The sequence below is a fragment of the Dasypus novemcinctus genome, chromosome 15 (assembly GCF_030445035.2).
Source record: "Dasypus novemcinctus isolate mDasNov1 chromosome 15, mDasNov1.1.hap2, whole genome shotgun sequence".
Lineage (NCBI taxonomy): Eukaryota > Metazoa > Chordata > Mammalia > Cingulata > Dasypodidae > Dasypus > Dasypus novemcinctus.
The window spans coordinates 16,838,373-16,850,397 of record NC_080687.1 but is presented as its reverse complement, the minus strand read 5'-3'; the positions used below and the strand labels follow the sequence as shown (position 1 = coordinate 16,850,397).

The window sequence follows — 12,025 nt, the reverse complement described above, 5'->3', positions numbered from 1 at the left end:
TGTGGCTATCCATGAAAAGAGGATTTTAAACAGAGGGCATAGGTCTGAGACTGGGAATATGCCTGGCTTGTTTAAAGAATAGCAAGCAGGTCCAATGTGTCTGGAACAGAGTGAAAAGGATAAAGGAGATGAGGTCAGAGAGGGAAAAGGCAGCCAGATCATTTATAACTTATTGATTAAAAAAGTAGAGAGTAAAAGCTCACTGGAATAAGAATTACATAAGAATCCACATAAATTTAGACCTGAGGGCTTTTTCCCTTCTGGATTTAAATAAGTGATCAAAATAGATCTTTGAGATCCAGGTGGAAAATGTCTCAAGACTATCCAATTCAATAAATTCTTTAAAACCATTATTTAAGATGAATGGAATACAATAAAATTATAGTAAGATGTCGATCTTTCTCCCATGTGATAGGCTCAAAAGCAAATAAATCACACGTGTTTAAGCTACAAAATTAATACTATGGGTCATTCATAAATAGTTGCATCTTTAAATTTCTTGTAATTTATCATTTTAGAGGATTTAATTGGTGAATAATCTATTCAAGCTAATATAAATGTAGTAAACTCTTTGAGGGGCATCTGTCTAGTTTATAAGCCAGATACTCTCTCCTTCTCAAGGAAATGATTTCAGACCACTCTTCTATCTTTATTGTGTGACTCCACCTTTCTCCTTCTAATTCTGACCACAGAAAATAACCTGATCCAAGAGGAGTGAATCAGATTTTCTCTGGTGAACAAAGAACTGGGCCTGAAAGATGACTTTTATCTGAGTATGGCTAGAACTGGGTAACAGCTGGGTGCCCATATTCTGCCATGTGGCTTGGATAAGAAGTGAAAAGTCTTTTGTAGACTCACTCTTCATTTTGTGCCCTTTGGGGGAAAAAACATTTAAATCACAGGCATGTACTGCTTTTATAACTTGAACAAAAATTTCTTTAAGGTGAAGGGAATTTAAACAAATACCCAATCAGTAGAGTAACAAGTTATATTTTATTGAAGGCCTTCTAAAATAGTTTGGCCTATGCTGGGCCAGAGGGAGGTAAAACCATAAACTGCAGAAAAATTAGAGCTATAAATTTCCTAGTTCAAGCTCTCCATTTTATAGATTTAAAACAAATAACAAAATATAAAAATCCAACACCTAGTCAGTGGAGAGTGACAGCAGCAAAATGGGGAAATAAGAAATTCTAACACAAGTGTTGCCCCCAGAAACACTGAAAAACAAGCAGAAACTGTCAGAACCAACTTTCTGAGAACTCTAGAAAAACAGTCAAAGGTAAACAGCAACCAAGCAAATGCTAAATCAAGAGAAAGCAACCAAAAAAATGGTAGGAAATCTGTGGGGCTTTTACTTGCCCTGATCCCAATCCCTCCCCGTGGAGGGAAGAGCAGTTCACTTCCCAGTGCTGGTCCCTGATACCTGGTTATGGAGGGAACAGGGCAAACATAAATGCAAATTCAGTGGTGTGTATGTATGTTCCAACCCATCTGATGGCTACTGCAAGACTTGACTCAGGCGCTCATCTATTTCACCTAAGTGTGGAGAAGTGGAGAAGTAAATTGCAGTCACCCAGCATTCAAGGAAATCTACGTAGAATTACTAGCTAAATAAAGGCTAAAGGAACACACATTTCAGGAATCACATATGACAAGGAACATAGACTATGCAGATATAGCTTAGAAAAATCACTAAATAAACAGCGTTCAACAACTGAAGAAAAGAAAAACAAAATCAGCTAACCCTGGGAAACTCTGGTTGCCAGAGATAACACATTATAATAATCAAAGGTCTAGATTTCAAATTAAATGGCAAGACATACAAATAAACAAGAACGATGGCCCATTCAAAGGAATAAAATGAAGTGACAGAAGGCAGTTCTGGAAAGACAGCATTGGGGTAGGTAAGCAGGGCTTAGCTCTTTTGGAAAAATAGTGGTGGAGGGGTAGAAACAGTCCAGAGGAGCTGCATTGGGGATCTGCAGTCTAGGAGAGTGCCGCAAGCATCGCCTAGGAGGGAGTGGGGACAGAGAGACAAAGAGGTCGAAAAGATACCTGAGTTACTCACACCCTGGGCTGCCAATGGCACCCATCCCTTATCCCCGAGGGGAAGAGCCTCAGTAAAACCAGTGGGTGCTGGGAGCTGTGAGGGTAGTGGGCATATTCCTCTCTGGGAAGAGGGAGGGTGGGGCAGAGGACTGAGTGTGGTTTCTCTTTGGTGAGTTTTAGCAGCAGGGCCCTGCTTTGAACTGTGGCTCTAATGGCTCTGAAAGACAAGCCAGTAGAGGCTGAGAGAACTATTAACACCTCCGAGGAAAGGTTTGCTGAAAAGCACCATCTGCTGGCAGGTCAGGAAAGTGAAGGGAAGTAAGACTTTTTGGAGTCTCTCTTGTCCCTATCTCTAAACCCCCAGGATCTGGTCTATGCCCCATTAGAGGGTCCCTGGCCCTGTTTTGATAATTTAAATAAGGAAATTTTAAAGTTTTACAGTAAGCTGAACCAAAAATCAAAAAATAGCCGTGAAAGAAAACCACTAGGCAAGAGAGAGAAATTGGCTATCAGAGTAAACTCACTAACATTATCAGACTCCTAGATACCAACAAAAAATTACAAATCATACTAAGGAACAGGAAGATATGGCCCAGTCAAAGGAACAAATTAAAAGTTCCAATGAGACACAGGATTTAAAACAGCTAATCACTGAAGTTCATACAAATCTCCTAAATGAAATTAAGTAGTTGAAGGAAAACATGGCCAAAGAGATAAAGGATATTTTTTTTATTTTTTTTTAAAGATTTATTTATTTATTTAATTTCCCCCCCTCCCCTGGTTGTCTGTTCTTGGTGTCTATTTGCTGCGTCTTGTTTCTTTGTCCGCTTCTGTTGTCGTCAGCGGCACGGGAAGTGTGGGCGGCGCCATTCCTGGGCAGGCTGCTCTTTCTTTTCACGCTGGGCGGCTTTCCTCACGGGCGCACTCCTTGCGCGTGGGGCTCCCCCACACGGGGGACACCCTTGCGTGGCACGGCACTCCTTGCGCGCATCAGCGCTGCGCATGGCCAGCTCCACACGGGTCAAGGAGGCTAGGGGTTTGAACCGCGGACCTCCCATATGGTAGACGGACGCCCTAACCACTGGGCCAAAGTCCGTTTCCCGAGATAAAGGATATTAAGAAGACACTGGGTGAGCATAAAGAAGAATTTGAAAGCTTATAAAGAATAGTAACAAACTTATTGGAATGAAAGAAACAACAAATGATATTAAAAATAACTAAAGGCATATAACAGCCAAGGAATGCGTAAGTGCATTGGAAAACAGAATCTGAACATGAAAAGACCTAAGAACAGAAAGAAAAAAGAATGGAAGAAATTAAACAGGGAATTGAATGACAGTGTGAACAGCACAAATACATGCATTATGGGTGTCCCAGAAGGAGAAAAGAACGGAAAAGGGAAGAAAGAATATTTGAGGAAATAATGGCTGAAAATTTCCCAACCCTTATGAAAGATATAAATATCAATATTCAAGACCAATGCACCCTAAACAGAAAAAATCTAAATGGACCTACTCTAAGACACCTAATATTCAGAATGTCAAATGTCAGAGATAGAGAATTCTGAAAGCCCCAAAAGAAAAGCAATTCATCAGGTATAACTGACACTCAATAGACTTAGAGCCAATTTCTCATTAGAAACCTAGAAGGCAAGAAGGTAGTGGTATGATGTAGTTAAGGTACTAAAAGAGAAAGATGCTAGCCAAGAATTCTGTATTGCGCAAAACTGTCCTTCAAAACTGAGAGTCGTGTCTTCCCTCAACCACAATAGAATAGCCAGAGAGGTTTACACCCTGTCAGGCAGGGACTACTGCTCTAACCAGCAGTAACTACAGAAGAGTGAACGTTGCTTCTCAACACCCCCTTAAGAATAAGGGCATGAACTCTGAGGGGGAAGTTGAGGCAGGTTGGCCAGGAAAACGAGCCACAACATGGCCGACAGACAACATAGCTGCAAGACTCCACTGAGACTTTGACCTTGAGGTCCCTGCTGGGACTCTTTCCAGGGCTAAGGGGAGGCCCCAGATATTCCAAACAGGCCTCACCATTGATGAAATAACCAGTAAGAGCTGGTGCCCCTCCCCTTAGCATTAGCCAGGGGAGGAACAATTAACAGTTTAAAAGGTGACCACACAAGCCACACTCTCTCTGCCCAGAGGAGCCCACACCAAATCATGGTACGTATTTCCATCCTTCTCTCCCATTTCTCAGCAAGCTCTGTTCTTTTCCCCCATTTCCCAATAAATTCTTTTTATTGGCCTAGCTAAAAAGCAAAAACAATAACAACAAAAAAATGAGGATGAGTTTAAACTCTTCACAAACAAAAACAGAGCAAGTATGTTACCAAGAGACCCAATGACAGCACAACTCTGTGATGAAACAGAGCCAATGAGGGTACACTTTGGATGGACTGTACAAGGCAGGGGACCATGTAACACAGGGAACCCTGTGGTGGATGAGGCTGAGTTTAACTCTGGTCTAAGCACTCAGTAGATGATAGGTATTACTCAGATTAGAGGAAAGCCATTATAATGAGTGAAAAGTAGTAGAGCTGGAAGAGAAAATTTTTACATCAGTGGTTCTTAACTTTTGGGGGCACATGTACTGATGTGATGATTTTGCCATGAATAGGCTACTTCAAAAACTATACATATTGGGAAACGGACTTTGGCCCAGTGGTTAGGGCGTCCGTCTACCATATGGGAGGTCCGCGGTTCAAACCCCGAGCCTCCTTGACCCGTGTGGAGCTGGCCATGCGCAGCGCTGATGCGCGCAAGGAGTGCCATGCCACGCAAGGGTGTCCCCCCCGTGGGGGAGCCCCACGTGCAAGGAGTGCGCCCGTGAGGAATGCCGCCCAGCGTGAAAAGAAAGTGCAGCCTGCCCAGGAATGGCGCCGCCCACACTTCCCGTACCGCTGACGACAACAGAAGCGGACAAAGAAACAAGACGCAGCAAATGGACACCAAGAACAGACAACCAGGGGAGGGGGGGAAATTAAATAAATAAATAAAATAAACCTTTAAAAAACAAAACAAACAAACAAAAAAAAAACTATACATATCCCCAAAATTTTACATATTATCTCAGGGGTTCATAAATTCTCTGAAATCTTGGACCTCAAGTTAAAACACCCAATCTACAGAACTATAACTGTTAACAATTATTGTAAATCAGACCTGCCATAATTAAATATTAAAAAGGATTATTTTAAATTAGCAATAATAGCTACCTTTTACAAAAATTTACTATTGTGTGCCAAGATTTACATTAAGTATTTTACATATATCATCTAATATTTCACTAACCCTAGGAGGTAGATGATATTATACTTGGAGAAAAACAGCACTTACTGGGACATGGAGACTGATATGACCACAGGCAGAGAAAGAATTTTTTGAGAAGCTCTCCCAATGGAGGGGGTCTGAAGAACAGACTTCAGCCCCCCCACCACCATGGTGAGGGCCTGAAGAGAGACTTCAGCCCACTCCTGGAAGGGGGCGATTTGAATTTATACAGAACTTTCCTAGGAAGGGAAATGATAGTGGGAGGGGGGTTGAGGGTCCAAGTGAGGTGCAAGGACCAAGAGGAGGCCCTAGAGGTGAAAATATTCCCTGATAACGACTAGATAATAGTGGGTTAGGGAGTTTAAGGTTTCTTGGCACGCTGCAGGAGAAGTTATTTTTTTTTGATCTGTAGGGATTAAAGAGTTTCTTTATCTCCCTTTGATACTATATAGTGAAGGTTTCCATCTCCCTCTGATATGCAGATAATGAAGATCTCTATCTCCCTTTACCCCAGTCTCTATGAGGTTTCTTTGTTAAACCTGCAGGAAAAGGCCCAGCCCTCAGACTCGGGGGAGGGGTTTGCCTTTTTCCCAATGCTTATCAGGGGAAACTGAGCTACAGCTTGTTATTTCCTTTAACAATACTCATTTTAAAACAAGGAGACCAGGGCTTAGAAGTTTAAGTGACTTGCCCAAGAGCACTGCACTATCAAGTGGAATAGCTGGGCTCTGTTTGACTGTAATCCAGGTTTTCATATACTATACTGTAATATGTTAGTTGTATAAAAAGTACAGTATTAGGTGCATGCAAACTTTCAAAGTAGGCTAAATATTCACTTCTAAAATCTTGTCAGTACACTACATTTTCTTAAGACACAATTTGTACATAGTTACACAAAGGCAAGGTTACTCCTTTCCCTCTTTGGAGTTAAGAAGCACAGGGGATTTGGGAGCCAGAACACCTTTAAATTCCTGCTTTTTGCACATATTCCCTGTAAGACCTAGAACAAGTTAGTTAACCTCTCCATGTCTCAGTTTCCTCATCTGTAAACTGCAGACAACACTGACGTTTCAATGAGGTCATACACGTAAAACACTTAGAGCAGATAATTGTTAGCTGTTATTACTGGTAATCGAACCAACTCATGAATTATATACTATGTAGTTTATATTAAGTTCTTGTGTTTAAATGGCCGCTTGGCTACTCACAGACTCATCCTTATTACAAGGATCAAAGCTGGGGAAAGGAAGTTACTGTTACAGAATGTTATCTCAGTGGAACACACCAAGGGCTGTGAGCCAGTCACACCTGATTCAAATATTGGCTCTCTGAATATTAGCCTTGTGACCCTGAACACATTTCTTCCCCCTTCTGTTTTTTGTTTCTCCCCATTCTGAGTCACCAGATTCTTGATTAAATATAAATTTTTATTATCAGTGATAACACACAATATTCAAATTCAAACCAGAATTTCCAAATGATGATTTGCTATATTATCCATATTTCAAATATCCCAGAAGATGCAGAAGACAGAAGCAGATGTTATTTACTGGAAAATGTTATCTATTTAAAAGTTAAACCATGCAAATATATCAGGACAGAAATTAACAAATTTTAAAAATCCTTTGGAGAGATAAGCTTAGATTTGTTTTTCTTACTCTTTGAAGCTGATGTAGTGTAAATAGGTAAGTCCCTTGCTGCTCTTCTCAAAATTTCCTGTTGTCTTTCTTGGCTGAATTCCTTTTCATAACGTTCCTTTTCAGAATTGGACAAGTAGAACTATAAAAGGAGAGAAAACTATTAACTTTTAAAAAAATCCAATGATCATTAACTATTGTGCTTAGAAAAGCAAAGTCTTATCCTAAACAAAATAACCAAAAATATTTTGTTTTAAGGCAAAACTTGTCTTCAAACTTCTTAAACTTTAAGAAGTTAAATCAATCATATTTAATAAAAACACTACATACCTGTGACAGATTAAAATGTATTGTTCTCCACACTAATAATGATGGCAAAGAACATGGGCTAAGTATTCTTGTATCTTTGTTTTACTACATACAATAAAATTAAATTCCTCCACCAAAAAAAAGCTTAATATCCATTATCAGTAAAAAAAATTATGGTGTCTGAAAATTACTGTCAAGAGATTTTTAATTTTTGAAAGTCTGTCCAAAGATTCACATGCCTCTGGGTAACAAGATAAACCACATACATGAGATTCCACCATTTTCTGCCCAAATGTCTCAATGAGGTAAAACGAGGACATTCTTTAGCTATTTTGTTTTAACTTTTAAAAAGCTAGCCAAATAAATAAACCAAAAAAAGAGAAGTTAAAAAAAAAAGGCTAGCCAATAGGATTACTTTTTCCAGAATTATTAAGAATTATCTCCTTTTCTCTAGGGAAGATACCTTATGGAGTTGTTTCTAGTTTCCATTTCTTTACGTTTGGTCCACCAAGTCTGGTAGCATTCTTTTAGTAGCATTTACCTACAAAAGTGCTTATTAAGTTGCTCTTCTTTCCCACTTCTCAAAGACCCTCAGGGCTATGCCTGGATCTCCTGTAACCAGCAGCTTTAAGTTTCTATCAAGTCTTCATTCTGCAGAAACTTTTCCTTAACTTAAAAGGGACCTTAGATTTATATTAGCAGTAGGAGCATTACAATGCAGCTTATTCTGTTATTAACACAGCTCGGCATGGCAGAACTATGGTCCCAAGAGATTCCCAAGGAAATTTCCAATTGCATAATTACTGGCAGAAGTCATGTGAAAATACAGGTCTCCTGAGTAATAGTATATCATGTTTCCTCTACACTGCTAGCTTCGATAAACGCTCTTGCTCTTACAGGCTGTTACTCTAACCTGACCATACCACGCTTCAGTTAGTTAGAAGATTTATTTCTATTACCTACCTAAAGGCTAGGCTCCCACAATTGGGTCCCAATGACAGGAGAAATCCTTGAAATATTTTAAGGGACAAGAAGCAACAAGAACAAATGAGCAGGACAGAGAGAAGCTGGAAAAGACTGACACAACCTTGGAGTTGGCAGAGATGTGAGAGGTCACTTATCTTGCCTTTCCCTTCCAATCCCACTCCTCACTGCAACACCCCTGACAGATCCGCCCTCCTTCCTGAATCCTGAAAGGACAGAAATACTTTTCCTACTTCATAAAATGGCCCCTTCTATTTTAAGAGAATTCTAACTTGTTAGAAAGTTCTTCCCTCACGTTAAGCAGAAACTGGTTTCTAAAATGTACACTGTAGAGTATAAAAATCACATTGGCTTGATGCTTGAATATACATTTGGATAGAAGGTGTTCTGACCAAATTTTAGAGTATCCTTGTAAAATATAAACAGATTTCTCTAGGACTGTGCTATTCCTGGCCTGCAGTAGTATCCCAGGGCTCAACCTGGTCACACTATTTCTACTTAAAGTCATTATTTTTCCTTAAAAACGAAGGTTATAATTTATTAAAAACTTAAACCAAATGAAAATTTCAAGAGACATCAGAATTTAGATGAGGAATGAACAAAAAGCATAAAATAGATTACACCTTTTGAAATTAATAACAGAAGTCTATTTCTCATTAAAAACTACCGAATAGAATTCTAACTATGAAACACCATTATTATCTTAAGTTCAATGTTCAGGGAGTTCACCCTGTTGTAATATAATACACACTGTTGTAATAAAATACACACTGTTGTACCAATTAAAAGACAGGCACTGTCTCCAATATTGGTGATTCAAAGATGATTTATAAAATAGAGCCCTTGCCTACAGAAAGCACATTCCTACAGTCAAGTAAGAATGCTGGCCACATAAACAAATAATTATAAAGTACAAATCAGTGTTGTAAGCACAACATTAACAATACATTGCAAGACATAATAAAAGCTCTCTTGGGAGGGGTAGAAGTTGTCAATGAAAGTTTCTTGGAGGAAAAGCTGGGTTTTGAAAGATAAACAGGAATTTTCCAGGAAAACAAAGAGGGAAAGAGAATCTTGGCAAAGAGAACAGATTATGAAAAGCACAAAGATGTGAAAAGAGTATGGTATACTCAGGGTTTGAGTATGAAGTTCCATGAAAGAAGCAATGGAGATGAAGTTAGGAAGACTTTAGTTTATAAAGGGTCTTATTTATCATGGTAGCAAGTATAATCTTCATCCTGTAATTGACAACCCTTGAGGAACTCTAATCTGAGAAGTGATGGGACCACATTCTCTTTTCAGAAAGATGGGACCTGGAATAAGAGAAGCCCTTGGCTGCCTTCTTTTCACCATTCATTCAAGTATTTATCTATCTGCCTATGACATATGAGGTCAGATTCTAGGCAATGGGGATATAGCAGTAAACAAAGAGTCTTCCTTCAAAGAACTTCTGCTTTAGTGGAAGAGATACTTAGAAAGTATCAGCAATAATGTCATTTCCTCAGAGAAGATTCCTTTGACCATACCATCTAAAGTAGCCTTTACTCTGTTAAGCTCTACCATATCACCGTATTCTTTTTCTAGCATGTATCAAGATTAATAGTCATTTTGTTTAACTTGTTTATCATCTGTCTCCTCCCTTAAAATGTAAAGATTCTGACTGTCATCTTCTTTGTATTCCCGGAGTCTAGCAGAGTCTGATTTATAGCAAGTGTTCAGTGAATATTTGCTGCTAAAAAATGGAAAATAATGAACTGTATGTTGGTTAGAGTTTTTGCTTTCTAGATTCACTGAATCACCCTAGATTTGGTCCTCAAGTGTTTCTTTAACCTCGGCGTTTAGAGTCATTTTAGCATAGTTAAAACAGTACCTTACGGCTTGGCAACTACTTATACATGGAGCTATCTCTGTCAGCCAACTTTGTAAGTTCATACAGAACCTTAATATTCTGTTCTGGTTACTGTAGCTTAGCTGGGAATAAGTCCTTGATGAACTCATTCATTCATTCATTCATTCATTCATTCATTCATTCATTCAGTAGTTATTAAACACCCAGTGGGTGCCAGACACCAGATGGAGGAAGAAAGGGATACAGAGTGGAGTACATTGAGAATAACCTCTGCCCTCTCAGAATTTACAACTGAATAAGGTGATGCATACTAGTAAACCGGCAGTTACAACACAAGATGACAGATGCTATGACAGGGAAAGCGGAGTGTGCCAAAGGAACGACACCAGATAGACTCAGGCAGTCATTTGAGATAATGGGAACAGGGAGTTCCACAAAGGGTGGAGTGGATATAAAAGCCTAAGCACTAGGTTGAATGAATAGATGCAATATGCCAAAAACAACAATAAAAAATAAAAGAAAAGTACTATACTAATCTAAGAGGTCAATAATAGGGGTTAACTATATGCGTGGATGGGGTGGTGAGCTAATATGGAAATTCCCTATACTTTTGGTGTAATTTTTCTATAAATGTAAATCTAAGACTTCTCTAAAAGTAAAGAAAAAAAATATAACATTCAGATGGCACTTACTATGTGTCAGGCATTCTTCTAAGCACTTTACATCATCTTAACCTCTACACTATACTGCTTTGCAAAAGTATTAGCAATTTTTTTCTTAATCTACTTTTTAATTTACTATAATGAGAAGTACTTATTCTTACATGTGCCATGTAGCCATCACTACTAGTAATAGATGAATTAGGTCTCTTTCAACTTGAAGATTAAAAAATGTTTTGTAACAAACTTAAGGGTGTTGACTAGTTATGACCAAATTTCTGAATAATATATTTGAAGAAATACCACATGTGATTGTGGTTTACTTAAAACAAAAAGCACCCAATAGGAAAATGTGCATAAAAGACTTTTTGGCATTATCTACTAATGCTGAATGTCCATATATCATCCAGCAATCCCATTTGCAGGCATCTACCCAAAAGAACTGTATACATTTGTTCACCCAAAACATGTACTAGAATGTTACAGCAACCCTACTGATAATGCCCAAAGCTGGGAGCTACGCAAATGCCCATCAGTAGTAGACCAGGTAAATAAATTGTGGTATATACAAGTTTTGAATACTAAACATTAACAAGAATGAATTATCTACACTTATATGCAACTTCATGGATGAATCTCACAAATGGAATGTTAATGAAAGAAGTCAGACACACAAGCTTATATACGGTATGATTCCACTTATATAAGGTACAAAAACAGATTAAACAAATTTATGCTATTAGAAGGCCAGGACAGTAGATTCTCATGACATGGTTAACTAGAAGAAAGCATGGGATGTAGGTAATGTTCTGTTTCTTGAAATGGGTGATTATAAAGGTGTGTTTTCTCTGTGAAAATTCATCAAGTGGACACATGTATACTTTGATGTATATAAGTTCATTAGAAAGTTAAAGATAATATTTTCAAACTTTTGGTTTATAATTTTTAATGAATTTTGATGGACTTCATATGAAGGTAAATAACAATTATATAATCATATAACATTTGAATGCTAACTATGTGCCAGGTACAATGTTAAAAGGTTGTTTACATGGATAAATCTCAATTCTCACAAAAATCCTACAGATATAGGCCCTATCGTGAACTTCATTTTCACATAAGAAAACTGAGGCTTGGCACGATTGAATGAAACTCAAACAATCCTAATTCTAGAGACTATATTCTTAAGCATATTGCTGTACTAAATTTTAGGTGAAGGACAAATTCAGTCTACTATGTCAAGGCAAGACATCT

General features: G+C 38.4%; 1 protein-coding gene across 11 annotated transcripts in view; it reads right to left on the bottom strand.

Annotated features, from left to right (window-relative positions):
* ZDHHC20 (zinc finger DHHC-type palmitoyltransferase 20) overlaps window positions 1–12,025 on the bottom strand; it is a 65,238-nt gene that overhangs the window by 26,426 nt on the left and 26,787 nt on the right. For all 11 annotated transcript variants that reach the window (XR_011645797.1, XR_011645799.1, XR_011645794.1 and 8 more), the window contains one exon: window positions 6,992–7,112. Coding sequence is in view for 5 of the 11 variants with exons in the window: in XM_058277061.2 (XP_058133044.1) it covers window positions 6,992–7,112 (121 nt within the window). In the remaining 6 variants the exon portion in view is untranslated. The remainder of the gene's footprint in view (window positions 1–6,991; window positions 7,113–12,025) is intronic.